A 15,906-nucleotide genomic window follows, 5' to 3' on the forward strand; every position below is an offset into this window, starting at 1 on the left:
CCATCTTCCCAGAAAAACGGAAGTCTTGAAGTCTGTCCTGTTTATTTTCAGTAATAACCTGGGCCCCCAAAAGATACTAGTGATGGGTCTAGAAGTAAAAGATCAGTCTGGCCTGCATACCATAGCCTGATTTAAACTCTCCATAGGCCAGTAATATTTCCTCTAGTCTGTTATTTTGCTCACTAAAATAACCTTGTGATTTTTAGTCCCATTTTTCATGTTCTTAAATATTAGAGGACAATGATACCTATATTCTGATAACTGGAAAGTTATTTTCTTTTCTGAATGGATCTGCTTTCTATCAATTAGAGGATGTGTCTCAAAAAGCAGAAAAATATTCACATACCATTGGACCTACACATTCTAGTTTTAGGAGTCTACACCAGGGAAATGATTTTAAATATGGCAAAGCTTAATGTCCTTAATGTCTAAATGATACTCATTGAAGCATTGTACATAATAGCAATGACTAAGAAACAATCTATATGACCAATTGTTGGATAATAGTTAAATAAATTGAAATAACTACCTTTCACTAGTGTACTAGGAAGTCATTAAAAATAATGCTTATAAAAACACAGAATTGGGGAAATTTATTTAAACATTAGTAGTATTTTTTATGCTTTTTGGTCATGAATTAAGATCTTCTGCCCCTTCCCCCCAGGCTGATAATACCTAAGAAAACTAAGGACTAATGAAAACTAACTAACAAAATCCACTCACAATAATTGCTATAACACTTTAAGCCTCAAATTCTCTTGATTTGAAGGGACACCTCTATCCCTAAGAGAAAGCACCACCAAAAAAAGGCATTCTCTTTCTTACTTCACACCCACTTCCATCTTTACCATGAAAGGTGACTGCAACAATTAAAGGGGCAGAAAGCCATCTTGGCCAACCTCTTTGGCTTGAGGATATGAAGTGATAGCTCAGCCCCATGTGACAATCAGATCTGTTATTTGGACACATATAAGGATCCGGGGATTCTTGGAAACATTTGGGCAAGAGAACCCTAAATAAGAAATTTGACTTTCTGCAGCAAGCAATGAGGGTTTAGGGTATTGAAGTAGTGATGTTAGATGGTGAGCTGGGACTTCACCAGCTCAGGACAACCAGACACATTGGTTATATGTAGAATGGCTGTCTCTCAGCAGAAATTGTCTTCTTTTGCGGAAGTATAGATCCATCTGGTGGCCTTTAGTGGATAATTCCACTAAAGGTCTTTTAAAAAAGCCTTCTTAGCTTTAGCCACAGTTAATTTTAGAAAGCTGGCTATGAACCAGATGAAATTAAGCCAAGTGCTGGAAGAACCCCCTGTTCCCATGCCTCCTCTAAACTCTCTGGCAGCGTTGAAAGCAGAGATCTTGTGTTGTCAGTTCAACACCAACACTGTGTCATAAGCTACTAGTACCAAGGACATGTAAATGCCTGCCCAATATCTTCCAACTGAAGTATTCAGGTGAAAGATGAAGAAAATGGGGCCAAAATTTACTTTCAAATGGAAAAAATCTGCAATTTTTTAATGAATATAATAATTGTTAAATGGGTTATAACTATATTATAGTTAAAACAAGTTTTTAAAAGGGATTAGAAAATGATACTCAGGAATATTCATCTAAAGGATAACAGAAACACTAGTCAGGGGATCATACCAATAGATGATATAATTTGAATGAAATTGTTGAGGGCCAAAGAAAACAGACTTCTTTAGGTTATAGCTGAAGTCATTCTAAACAGGTCTTTATTATTATTACTATTATTATTATTATTACTATTATTATTATTATTGAGACAGAATCTCGCTCTGTCACCCAGGCTGGAGTGCAGTGGCATGATCTCGGCTCACTGCAATCTCTGCCTCCCAGGTTCAAGCGATTCTCTTGCCTCAGCCTCCGGAGTAGCTGGGATTACGGGCATGCATGTCATGCCCAGCTAGATTTTGTATTTTTAGTAGAGACAGGGTTTCACCACATTGGCCAGGCTGGTCTCAAACTTCTGACCTCGAGTGATCCTCTTGCCTTGGCCTCCCAAAGTGCTGGGATTACAGGCGTGAGCCACCATGCCCGGCCTAAACAGGTCTTAATTATATCATTCCTTCATTTGATAACTACTAACTAAAAAACTTTTAAGTGTGAGGTACTGTTAGGCTCTGAGGACACAAAGATGTTTAATGTATGGAGATAGAGGACAGCTGGAAGAGATAGAGAGGAAAACAAAAAATTCCAATTCAATATGCTGTGTTGTGCCTAAGAAACTTTTGACATATTAACTCTCAGATATCCAATTTAAGTTTTAAAAGACTTTGGATTGATAAAGCAATGCAGCTTATGTGAACCAAGCAAAATGTAGCACCTCAAAGATGACTCATTCCTCAATCTGTGTTTGTTTTTTATTACAAAACTAAAAGCACAAATGTGAGTGACTCAGAATATAAGGTTTTTATTCACAGATGACCTGATCATGTATGTAGAAAATCCTAAATAATTCACACAAAAAAAGCTACTAAAGCATTGTGCATTTGGCAAGGTCACAGGATACAAGGTCATTATATTAAAATCAATTGTATTTTTACATACTGGCCATAAACATTTGGAAACTGAAAGTTAAATATAAATACATGAAATAACATGAAACATTGTAGGATAAACTTAACAAAGTATGTGCAAGATCTAAACACTAAAAAAATTTCTGAAAATATTAAAGAAGACCTAAATAAATGGAGAGATATCCCATGTTCATGGATTGGAAAACTCAATATCATTAATATGTCAATTCTCCCTAAAATGATCTATAGGTTCAGTGCAATCCCAATCAAAATCTGAACAGGCATTCTTGTAGGAATTGACTAGTGAATTGTAAAATTTATGTGAAAATGTAAAGTCCTGGAATAGTAAAATTTGTTTCCTTTTTTTTTTTTTTTTAAAGGAGAGCAAAGTTGAGGACTACATGATTTCTTGACTTATAAAGCTACAATAATCAGTGCAATATGGTATGCTGTCAGGGTAGTCAACAGAACAGAATAGAGTCCAGAAATAGACCCACATGTACGTGGTCAAAGATGCCAGGTAAGTCAATGGGAACAGGATACTCTTTTAATAGTGTTGAACAACTAAATAATCACATGGAAAAAAATGAACCTCAATCTTGACCTCACACTGCACAGAAAAGTCTACTTGAAAGGGATCATAGACTTAAATGTAAAAGCTAAAACTGTAAGTACTTTAGGACAAAACATCAAAGAAAGTCTTCACAACTTTGGGGTAGGTAAATATTTCTTAGATACATAAAACATTAGCTCCATAAATTTTTTTTTCAATAAATTAGACTTCATCAGGATTAAGATCTTTTGCTCTTAAAAAGATGCCATTAATAAAATGAAAAAGTGGCCAGGCGCGGTGGCTCACGCCTGTAATCTCAGCACTTTGGGAGGTCGAGGCGGGTGGATCACAAGGTCAGGAGCTCGAGACCAGCCTAGCCACTATGGTGAAACTCCGTCTCTACCAAAAATACAAAAATTAGCCGGGCGTGGTGGCGGGTGCCTGAGTCCCAGCTACTCAGGAGCTGAAGCAGCAGAATCGCTTGAACCCAGGTGACAGAGGTTACAGTGAGCTGAGATCATGACACTGCACTCCAGCCTGGGTGACAGAGCGAGACTCCATCTCAATCAATCAATCAATAAAGTGAAAAAGCAAGTTATGTTCTGGGAGAATACACTTATAAAACACATATTTCACAAAAGACTTACATCCAGAATATATAAAGAACTTTCAGCAACTTAATAAAAAGACAAACAACTCACTTTAAAAGTGAGAAAAAGATGGGAACAGATACTTCATAAAGAAGATATATGAATGGCAAATGAAAATGTACTCAATAAAACTGGTCATCAGAGAAATTCCAATTAAAATCACCACATACTTAAAAGAGTGGTTAAGTTGGTTTTGTTGTTGTTGTTGTTTTGTTTTGTTTGTCTTTTAGAGAGGATCTCAGTCTGTCACCCAGGCTGGAGTGCAGTGGGGCAAACGGCTCACTGTAGCTTCAACCCCCTGGGCTCAAGTGCTTCTCCTGCCTCAGCCTCCCGAATAGCTCAGACCACAGGTGAGCATCCCCACATCCAGCCAATTTTTATTTTTTTTGTAGACTCAGAATCTCTCCACGTTGTCCAGATGGTCTTGAACTCCTGGGCTCAAGTCATCCTCCTGGCTTGGCCACCTAAAGTGCTGGGATTAGAGGCATGAGCCACTGCACCCAGCTAAATTTAAAAATACTAACAATAACAAATGTTGACAAAAATGTGGAGCATCTGAAACCCACACATTACTGGTAGGAATGAAAGAGGGTAAATTCCCTTTGGAAAAGAGTTTGAGAATCTCTCAAAGGGTTAAACGTACACTTATTACATGACTCAGCAATTCTACTTCTGGCAATTTCCCAAGAGAAATAAGGATATGTCAGCAAAAAGATTTGTACCCAAATGCCCATGACAGTTTCATTTGTAATAGATCCAAATTGTCAATAATCCAAATGTCGATCGACAGGATAATGAATAATCAAACTGTGACATATCCATACAATGGGATACTACTTGACAATATAAAAGAACAAAAGACTTATATACACAACACCATGGATAAATCTGGAAAACATTATGCTGAAAGAAGACAACACAAAACAATACATTCTATATTATTCTGTTTTCATGAAATTCTATGCCAGACAAAACTAATCTATAGTGACAAAAAGATCAGTACGGGGTGTATTGACTGCAAGGAGGTGCAGGGAAATTTTCATGGTAATAGATACATTCTATATCTTGATTGCATTGGTGGTTATATTATATATATATATATAGTCAAAACTCATTGAACTATTTTTTTATAATGATTAGGTATCAATAAAGTTAATTTTTGCCCGGGCATGGTGGCTTACACCTGTAATCCCAGCACTGTAGGAGGCCGAGGAAGGCGGATCACTTGAGGTCAGGAGTTCAAGACCAGCCTAGCCAACATGGTGAAAGCCTGTCTCTACTAAAAATACACAAATTAGCTGGGCGAGGTGGCACATGCCTGTAATCCCAGCTACTCAGGAAGCTGAGGTAGGAGAATCACTTGAAGCCAGGAGGTGGAGGCGGAGGTTTCGGTGAGCCAAGATTGTACCACTGCACTCCAGCCTGGATGACAGAACGAAACACCGTCTCAAAAAAAAAAAAAGTTAATTTTTGAAAAATAATAAAGTGAAGAAAACATTAAATGAAAGAGACTTTGGGCACTCATAAAGACGTTTGTTTATGAAGTGACTGTAGTATTATTAAGGCCAACTTATCAAGTACTTTGTCACTGTAAACAGAATAGCAAGCAGCCTTAGGGAATGACAATAGCTTAGTTCATGGGAATTTGCATTTCATTTCAACAAAAGAATTATGGACATGATGATATTATGTTTATTAGACAAAAACAATATAATGGTTAAGATTTCAGCCCATGGAGTCAGACTGAGCCAAATTCAAATTACTACAGGTTGAGTATCCCTCATCCCAAACGCTTGGGACCAGAAGTGTTTTGGATTCAGGATTTTTTCAGATTTTGGAATATTTGCATATATATAATGAGATATCTTGGGGACGAGACCCATGTGTAAACAGGAAATTCATTTATGTGTCATATACACTATATTAAGGAAGGTATTAAGGAAGACCTAAATAAATGGAGGTAACTTTATTTTTCCCTTGGGGATGCTGAAAAAACTGTTGTGCACCTGTATTTTGACTGTGACCCATCACATGTAGCAGGTGTGGAATTTTCTACTTGTGGTATCATGTGGGCTTTCAAAAATTTCAGATTTTGGAACATTTTAGATTTAGAATTTTTGGATTAGGGATGCTCAACCTGTATCTCTGTATCCTTGGACAAATTGCTAAACATTAATATATCCATTCACTTTTCTGTGAAATCAGGATGCCAACATCATCTATGATATAGGATTGTTTTTAAAAAGTACTCAGTGTTTTCCATGACATATAATAGTTTAATAAATGTTAGCCATTATTCTTAAGTTATAGCCATGGCTCTTCCCAGTACCCCTGTGAGGGAAACAGGGATGGTACTATAATCTCCAGTCACCGCTGGAAATCAAGATAGGATGGTAAAATATTATTACTCTCCTCAGCATCATGAGCCCTTTTACAGCAGAGCTGGAATCAGTCACTAGAGCTCCAGAATTCTATTTCTATACTCTTGGCATTACACCATTCTTTATTTCCACTTGCTATAAAATGTCAGGGCACAAGAAAGAGGACAGGGCCACTGAGGCAGACATCCTATGGTTATAGCTTAGTAAAGATTTAATCTGAAGGCCAGACAGGTTCCAGGAAGTGCTGAAAGATTATTCCAGGGCAGTGCCACTCAGTGTGGTCCACAAGCTGAACTGTTTCTGTTTCACAGGGAAATAAGAATAAAAATTGAGAATATGCGTTTAGAAACTTTTATAGCAATTTGACACAGTGATTTTATTCTTTTTCTTTTTGTTTTTTAGAAATGGGGTCTCACTGTTGCCCAGGCTGGAATGCGGTGGCTACTCACAGACACAATCCCACTACTGATCAGCACTGGAGTTTTGACCTGCTCCACTTCTGACCTGGGCAAGTTCACCCCTTCTTAGGCAACCTATGGTCCCCCACTCCTGGGAGGTGGGAGGTCACTATATTGATTAAGAATTTAGCGTGGAGACCCAATCAGCATAGAGCACTATAGCCCAGAACTACTGGACTCAAGTGATCCTCCTGCCTCAGCCTCCTGAGTAGCTGGGTCTGTAGGCACAGACTAGCATGCCTGACAACATCGTGATTTTATATCTGTTGAATTTAAAAATAAAAATTGTGTTTGTATTGTCTGTGTTATTTTTAACCATTTATTTTTCCAGAAACTCAAATTTTATTTTATTTTACAAAAGTATCAGTCTGTGACAGATTTGAAAATAAACAAACTAGTCAAGGGAAAAGACACCCTTGAGTCTTGAGAATGAATGGGCAAGAGTGGAGAAAAGAAGGTGGAGAGAAGGGTGATAGTTCTTGAAAACCAGGCAGTTCCTTTACAGAATGGATAACGGATGCATAGGACCATCTGAGTTATTCACTGAATTACCAAATTACTATCCAAACTAAATTTATTCAAGACAGACCTAAAAAGAGACATCACGGTGTGGGGAAGGTAGTAAGATTAGTAAGAACTACAAGCACTTCCTTTTCCTGCTTTTAGTCGTCTCAGCTCTACAGCTACTGTTTTGTTTTGTTTGTTTGGCTTTTTGTTTTTTCATTTTGGGATCTGTCAGTGTTAGCATCTACAGCTACTGTTCTCCTCTCCAATTTCCCTCTCCTTTCCAAGGACCATGGTGATTCCCATCAGATGTTAAAGACTGGCTTAGCCCACACTAACGAGAGGGAATCCCCAAATAGTGGAGACTTACTACTGGAAAGTCCTCTAGAGGTCTTTTTGATCCAGATGGGCAAAATGAGAATCAGACAGGAAAAGGGACTTGTCTAAAGCCACCTGGCCTGTTACCAGCAGATACCAGGCTTTTACTCCTTGATAACCTGGGTAAATGGGAGATGAGCGAGCTTTTTTCGTCAATATCTCCATCGTTTATTCTATCTGATAGATTCACTTAGGTTAACAAGGAAATGTGCAGGGTCACCATGTTGTACCACTCCAGGCAGCACCAGTCAGAGTGATCTGTGTATAGGAGTTGCGCAATACAACAGCCCAGGTAGACACCACTTAGGAGAAAAGAGGGCTGTTGTCTGTTTACATGTTTGTTAGATTTTAGAAAGGAAATCTGATTAAACTAACCTATATTAACAGGAAACAAAAATAACCTCACTGAGCTGCTCAGAAGTGCTAAGTACTGCATTAGACATTGGCTATCCCATTGAACTCTAACTATACATCTTCAGGGTGGCTATTTTTTTTTTTTTTTTTTTTTGCCAGTGCCTACTATATTGCAAGTCATCATGGTGGAGTGTTGGGAAAAGTTTTCAATTAGCAATAATCACACCTCGGATAAACCTCACTGGCTACAATACCACCACTGTGCAAAGCTAGGGTTGATATTCTTATCCCCGTTTGATAAATAAGCTGAGGTTCAAAAAAGTTATGTGACCGAGTTCACATTGCTAAGAGTGGCAGAGTTAGGAATTGAATCTAAAAATCTATCTGATATCCAAATTCAAGCTCTTTCCATAACATTATGGCAGGAATTTAGGAGACTTCCTTAAAATACTGTATTCCTACCTCCTATATATGAAACAGGCAGTGGGAGAAAAAAGGTATGAAGTGTGCATCCTCATCTGGACAATTCCCAGAATACCAGCATTGAGTGGCCTTTATTCAGAAAAGGAAAAGGGTCTTGTGGTTTTTTTTTTTTTTTTTTGATCTATGAGTCTATAGAGGGGTATCACAGAAGCTTCCTGAATGACCCTGTTCCATTGTTTCAATCTTTTTCCAGAATGGCATGGTTTTAGAATAATATTCATTATAGCTACTTAATTAAAACCATTTATTTATTTATTTATTTATTTATTGAGACCAAGTCTCGCTCTATCACCCTGGCTGGAGTGCAGTGGTGCAATCTCAGCTCACTGCAACCTGTGCCTCCTGGGTTCAAGAGACTCTCGTGCTTCGGCCTCCTGAGTAGCTGGGATTACAGGTGCCCACCACCACGCCCAGCTAATTTTTGTATTTTTAGTAGACACAGGGTTTCATCATGTTGCCCAGGCTGGTCTTGAACTCCTGACCTCAAGTGATCTTCCTGCCTTGGCCTCCCAAAGTTTTGGGATTACAAGCGTGAGCCACCACGCCTGGCTGAAACCATTTATTTCTGATTAAACAATGTGGTACTGTCATCCAGTTGTATAAACTTGTGCCAGGCTTTCACAGTGTGTTGCTTGTGCAATGTGGTCATCCACTGACATTTTTTAAAATCTAGAGGTAAAACCACTGCTTTTAGGGTGCGGTGGGGGGAGTTAAAAATGGAGCTTAAAACTCTATTAATCTTGCCATTTTGTGTGTAGTTGTTGAATTTTTGCTTGTTACACTATTTATTGTGTCTACCTTGCTACTAATGTTTGACATTCTGATACTATGCAAAGCAGATGGTCCTGGTTAGATGATCCTGAATCATCCATGGAATGATGAGGAAGAGAGGAGGGGATCTCTCAGCCTGAATGTATGACATATCCCACAGAAACCCCTGGATATGTCTGTAAGTTCCTTTTATCTTCTGGTATCAGAGGGTTTTGTTTGTTTGTTTGTTTCTGGTAAAATGCATATGGGGCTATAATCTTAAAGATCCCTGAACATCGTTGCCAAAACAGTTTTTATCAACAGGTTTTCCAAGTGTTACATTTCTTCATATTACCATTCATGGCTTCCAACTTTTGTCAGATAGCTAAGTACAAACCTGTATTTTAAAAGTTATTTGGGCCAGGTATGGGAGCTGAAGTGCCTTCTTTTTATAGCATTTATTCTGAGTTCTTCACCTTGACATTTTACTGAATTGTTCTTAGTTCATCTGAAGGAAGTCGCCCTGAATTCTAAATACACATTTACATTTATCTGAAGAGATAGATAGGAGATAGATGATTGCCAGGTAGATAGATAGAGAGGACCTTAGTATTTGGGCCACTTCCTCTATGAATCTCTCATGCTTTACTAAAGAAAGGGAGGCAGTTAATCCAATAGACCCACTTGGGGAAATAGCAGAGTTGTTAGGTATAAAAAACAGATAATAGGGTTGAGGAGGGTAAGAGGAGAGACATAAAATGGAAATACGCAGTGACACACACAGGTACACACAGGAACAGACTCTAGAAAAAAACAAACACAATAATACATAGACATGAACTACCCTAACCTTTTCCTCCCTCACCTTCCCCCAAGTCTCTGAGTTTTCTCTGGCCTCTTCCCATAACCCACTTCCTTTTCCCCAGTCCTTTTGGCACCTACTTGATGTGTTCTGTGCGTCCAGAGCCCTCGATGGTCTTGGCTCCCCATCGTTGCTCCTTTTCAGAGATGTCATTCTGTAAATGACAGCACTCAGTAATACATGACGGCAAGAAATGTGCCACATTGAGAAGGGCCACCCAACTGACACATGCCCTCCATGTCCCCTGTGTCCACTGCCTTCTTCAGTCTGGGTCTTTATTCACATCCTCTCTCTGTTTATCCCATCCTGACCCCATGTAAGAATTCAACTGGTGAGGCCAGGCGTGGTGGCTTATGCCTGTAATCCTAGCATTTTAGGAGGCTGAGGTGGGTGGATCTCTTGAGGTCAGGAGCTCAAGACTAGCTTGGCCAACATGGTGAAACCCCATCTCTACCAAAAAAATACAAAAATTAGCCAGGTGTGGTGGCATGCACCTGTAGTCCCAGCTACAGGGACTACTCGGGAGGCTGAGGTAGGAGAATCGCTTGAACCTGGGAGGCAGAGGTTGCAGTGAACTGAGATTGCACCACTGCACTCCAGCCTGGGTGACAGAGTGAGACTCTGTCTCAAAAAACAAACAAGAAAGCACAAAGAATTAAACTAGTGAGCTCTGAAACCTCCATTCCTCTTCTTCATACTTCATGCCTACCCCATCTGGTCTCCTACAGCTTTTTAATCCCCCAATTACACATGTCCAGCTTGAATCCTGGATCATGGGCCAGGAGAGACCCAGGTTCACCTGCTTCTCACCTTCAGTATAGCCTGCCATGGCCTGTCAATCACACTGTCAAACTCGCCCACACCTGTCTCCTTTCATCCCTGATACCAGGTATCGTGCATGCCCCACAGGTGACAGCCAATTGTCCTACCAATTAGTCCCAGCATGAGGGCTGTCTCATCCTAGAAGGCCCTTTTCCAAGCATCCTCAAAGGTCACAGAGTGGCCCAGATGCTCTCCCTACCCCACCCTCTGCACTGTCCAAGCAAAGCTACTTCCGAACTCACCACAAAGTCAGGATCTGTGTCCCAATCATCACCCTGGGTCTCCACGGAAACAGACACATCATGGCCCACTACAGACTTCCACATCTGAGAGTGACCGGAGATGGGAATAATTAGGGACAAAAAAGCATCAAGAGGAGGGAAAATAGGAATGCTGAAGTCAAAATATAGCAGCCCAATATTTCCTGCCATTTTTTTTTTCTTAGAAGAAAATAGAAAATGAAGCAAAGCAAATGGGAGTTGTAGGAAGGCTTTTCTGCTCAGTTACAAGATGAAAGATGGGACTTTATTCAAGACGAACTGATGTGGCCTGGGCCCACCTGGGGCTAGAGAGACGTCATCATGGGTGTGGGTAACACTAGGTAACCCACGAGTCAAAATTGCTGGAATTGTTCACTTGTGTCCCGAGGCCAGCCAGGCAGTGGCTGAAGGTGGTTGGCAATGAGGGGTGCTATAATATCCCTAGAATTATGGCCTCATTTCACTCAGGTTTCTATATATGATTCCTTTGTCGCTGTTGAAATACAAATTGGTTCTGCTTCTCACAAAGTGAACATCTACATCCCTCTTTACAACCTGCTGAACTATACTGAGAATTTTTCCAGCCTCTGGTCCAAGTGCTGTCCCACCTCCACCCTGAGTCTGGTCACCTCACAGCTGTGTAAGGTCAGCAGGGACAGTCAGCTGAAATTTCCACACGGAACAATGCATTGGGAAAGCAATATTTGCTGGGAATAAGTCAGTTATTACTCAATTTTTAAAAAATGGTTCAATTAATTGCTAAAGAAAAGTAATTCAAAAAATAGCATGTTTTCAAGTTGACAATTTATCGTAGAAAAAAGAATAATATGTAATAAATCTGATTTTGAACATTAAGAGGTATTCAATTTTTATCAACTAAATAAATGTTGCAGAAATATTTAGAGAACACTAGCTTGGAAAGGTGCCAAACTTATTCTGCTAGGGAATTCCCAGTGTTCTAGTCGGCCTTCTGGACTGGGCAGAAGAGCAGCACAGTTGCTCTGCATCTGTGGATCTTGGTGTGAAGAAGTAACAACAGACAATGCTCATCTGCTGTGGTCGCCACTGAGACTTCTTGACCCTGGCAGCACTTGCTAGCTGGCAACCCTTCCCTCCTCGGACACCTCATCCCATTGGAGACCTTCCCCATGCTCTCCATTGTCTCCAAAGAGTCCCTTTACAACCACTCCTCGGGTTCTGTCTCTACCTAGGCCTTCAGATTCTCCAGTTTTCTATTTCCACTTGCAAACTCCATCTTCTCCATTGAGCAACCCCTTAAAAACCAGCCCAGGGGAAGTCTGGGTAAATCAGTTAAAGAGATGCTAAGGGGACACTGGAGAGATATTGACTGAGTCAGCCATGAGTCACGGCTGAAAGCAGCTCGGCTTTCCCTGATGCGGGTGGAGACAGCAAAACAAGACTTAGCATCCTGCATCCTAGTAAGGATTCTACTTATCATCCCCTCTGCTTCTCATCCCCTGGCTCCTGGGCTGCTGTGCAACAAAAGGACTGTCACACAGAAAACTGGAATGGAGAAGTTTCTGAAATAGTCATGAGCAATAAGGAAGCAATGAGGACTGATGGTCCCATCCTCCTTCCTGTGGCTCCTCTGTCAGCCTGACTCTCCCATTCACCCATTTTTGAAATAAAGAGTTTCTGAAATAGAGACAATTTATCTAATATCCTTGACCTATTGACCAGAAACCAGAAAGGTAAGAAGTGCTATCTAGAGGTGAGAACCAGAGAGTAATCTGGTGAGACCTTGTTGCGATGCTGACCTCCTGCATCAAAGTACACGGACTGGGAGTCAGAAGCCCTGGCTGTCACCCCAGCTCTGTGACTAAGCCTCTGAAGGACCATCACGAGGGCATCAACAGAGTAGGTACTCATTTGCCAGGTACCAGACCAGGCGATTAAGAAATACTAACTTTAATAATTTGGCAAATCAGCAATTATCTCTGATTTCCCCAGTGGAAAATAATGAAGGGGTTAACCTAGCTAATCTGTAGTCTCCTTGATTTCTGACATTCTGGGATTCCATGATCTACGAACACAGAAACTAGCCCCAGCAGAACAATCGTGCCTTCTCTTGGGCTGCATCAGCACTTGGTACTCAGTGCTAGTGTACATCAGTGACTACTTCCTGATCTGTTACATTTCCTATGTGGGTTTGTTTCCCTGAGACCATATGCTCTTCAAGGGCAGACACTGTTTTTGTCTCCTGTGGTCCTCCTCCCAACTCAGTACCTAGGGGAGACAGGCCTTAGAGTGGGTTGTAGATTGTCAGCAGAAACTAGGCAACACTTTGCTTGATGTTGGTGCTAGATGGCTCCTGAATCATTTGCCTTGGGTTTAAGCCCCTCCCTTCTCTTTCTATCTCCAGATGCTGATTTGCTACAACCACTCACAACCAGGCCTTCTGGCCATAAAAGGATAAAAGCCTACTAGTGGTGACCTTGCCCATCGCCAAGGACTAAGAGCCAGGTAGGTTCCTCCTCAACTCTTACTCTGTGTTTCCCAACTGTCCCATGGCTCAGAGTACCCACCTCCACCTGTACGAGCCTCTGTTCTAAGCGCCTGGCTCCTCGCGTCCACACCGACTCCCTCTCTGGCTGCTGCCACTTCGGAGTGAGAAACTGAGCTGCTGCTTCAGTTCCGTATTCAGGTTTTCGTCATTTCCTACCACCCCATCCTCACAGCTACTTCCTGAAATTTGAGTCAGTTCCTTCTGCTTTAGACACTTAAATTTTAAAAGGATTAAATGTTTCTGTGCCTGGTCTTTTGCAAGGTTTTGACAATGGGGGGCATAGGGCAGTCATAGAAAATGCTGCTTTGACTCTGAGTTTGTAATCTAGTGAGAGAAACAAACATTCAACCAGAAAACACATTAGAGAATGCTGTAGAACAGCATTGTGTCCTAAATAGGGTGGCAGTTAAGTTTGAGACAGTAAAGGAATTCAGAGCATTTGGTATTGGGTGTATTCATCTAGAAAGGCTTTATGGGAAAAGTGATTTATATGTGGGTTTTGAAGCATGAGACTTAAAAAGAAACTCACCCCTATATGACCCACAGCACTTAAAAGTGGAGTTTTCATATAGATGTTCAAATAAACACCGACCAATTGAATACCAGAAGGGAATAACTCATGAGGGAAAAGGCAAGACATGGAAGGAGAGTTTCCTAGCTTGTTTGGGGCACTGTGGAGCCTGAGCTAACAAACTAAAGATTTGGCTCCAGAGAGTAGGAAGAATTCTGAAAGAATCAGGTGCTGGTCAGCTGATGGAAGAAGGTCTTTGTGGTATCCTGTTTTACTGTGTGTCAAGACTTGCTGCCCCTCCCTTCCCTCTTGAAGTCAGACTTACACTCAGGTGACTTGTTTTGGCCAGTGACAGATACCACTTTCTGGCGGAGACCGTAAGACCACTGCAAGCTTTGCCATGCTTTCACCACTGCCCAAGGCGACCTGCAATTCTTCATATTGGCTCCTCCAGCAGACTGGGTCCCTGAGTGAGAAAGAACACAAGTGGAGCCCCATCCACCATGTGAGGGAATTGGAGTCGTTCACTAAAAAAGTCCTTTGTTTTGGCTACTGAGAATTTGAGGGTGTCTGTTATTGTATCCGACCTAGCCTCTCCTAATCTTGATTGTGGACTTCTTGATTTGTCCACAACGGTGCATTCTCCAAGGAGTTTAAGCAGGACTGGATGAAACTGGCCCATGATACAGGCACTTTTCTGCATTAGGACTATGAAGCCTCTGTCACTTCCAAATCTAAGGATTCTATGCCTGGGGGAGCTTTATTTATTCCTCCTACTTTATTACCTATTTATCATGGTGGTACCCAAGTTATGATAAGGAAGAGTACATTCGTAGAAGGGAAAATAGTCTTTTAAAATCACTTGGAATCCTCATGTAGTGTCAAGATACGATTTAGACTAGATGCTGTGACACACCATCCAGGTACATAGTTCTTTAGAGAAAGTATAGAAATTAATCAGAGATGACACCAAGAAGCCCCATCTTTCCTTAGCAAACGTCACAAGTTCATTACTGATGAGGTAGTGAGGTGTATCACACAGAAAGAGAATGGGCCTTGAAGCCAGATAGACTTGGTTCAATTAAACCACTTACTGTACTTTGAGAAAGTGAGTTATCTTCTCTCAAGAAGCAACTTAATATTAAAAATCCATAATAGCTGGGCACGGTGGCTCACGCCTCCAATCCCAGCACTTTGGGAGGCCGAGGCAGGTGGATCACAAGGTCAGGAGTTTGAAACCAGACTGGCCAACATAGTGAAACTCCATCTCTACTAAAAGTGCAAAGATTAGCCGGGCATGGTGGCAGGTGCCTGTAATCCCAGCTACTTGGGAGACTGAGGCAGGAGAATCACTTGAAACTGGAAGGCGGAGGTTGCAGTGAGTTGAGATTGTGCCACTGCACTCCAGCCGAAACGAAAGAGTGAAACTCGGTCTCAAAAAAACCCCAACAAAACAAAACAAAACAAAACATAATAATGCCTATCTAACCTGCTACATGCTATTAAGCTTCTCTTCTCCCATTCCCACCCGGAGGGATCCCTAGGGGCCTAATGTTTTCACTATGTGCCAGACAAGAGTTCTCCCAGGACCATGCATGGACCTGTATCAATTTCATGCCCTAAGGCCCGGCGTATTTGGTTCAGTGTTAGGATAGAATTTCCTCACTGCATTCATCACCTGGGGTCTAGCAGCTAAGGCTGGAAAAATGTATGCTGCCGTCACTGATATTAGCCAGTGAGAAGTAAGCCTGAATATGTAGAGCTTTCTACCCCTATAACCATTCCTGGCTACCTCCTTCCCTACTTCCCTTGTCCACCTTCCACCTCCCAGCGTGCAAACACAGGTACCAAAACACCTGCGCACATAT

The 15,906-nt window shown here is 41.2% G+C and overlaps 1 protein-coding gene, 1 long non-coding RNA gene and 1 pseudogene across 3 annotated transcripts in view; 1 reads left to right on the forward strand and 2 right to left on the reverse strand.

Moving 5' to 3' along the window:
- Positions 1-13,725, reverse strand: part of HCLS1 (hematopoietic cell-specific Lyn substrate 1) — a 30,887-nt gene extending 17,162 nt beyond the window's left edge. The window contains exons 1-3 of one of the 2 annotated variants that reach the window (XM_055259488.2): positions 13,547-13,725; positions 10,983-11,066; positions 9,999-10,072 (exon numbers count right to left, since the gene is read on the reverse strand). In XM_055259488.2, coding sequence (XP_055115463.1) covers positions 9,999-10,072; positions 10,983-11,066 — 158 coding nt within the window. In that variant the 5' untranslated portion in view covers positions 13,547-13,725. The remainder of the gene's footprint in view (positions 1-9,998; positions 10,073-10,982; positions 11,067-13,546) is intronic. The other variant, XM_055259489.2, reaches the window with a different exon arrangement.
- LOC129471138 (uncharacterized) lies at positions 3,487-14,583 on the forward strand. The gene is made up of 3 exons (XR_008653495.2): positions 3,487-9,255; positions 13,384-13,484; positions 14,388-14,583. It is a non-coding gene; the product is annotated as an uncharacterized lncRNA (long non-coding RNA).
- Positions 7,845-8,094, reverse strand: LOC129471790 (uncharacterized; annotated as a pseudogene).
- Positions 14,584-15,906: the final 1,323 nt, after the last annotated feature.

This window comes from Symphalangus syndactylus, chromosome 21 (assembly GCF_028878055.3).
Source record: "Symphalangus syndactylus isolate Jambi chromosome 21, NHGRI_mSymSyn1-v2.1_pri, whole genome shotgun sequence".
NCBI classification, from domain to species: Eukaryota; Metazoa; Chordata; class Mammalia; order Primates; family Hylobatidae; genus Symphalangus; species Symphalangus syndactylus.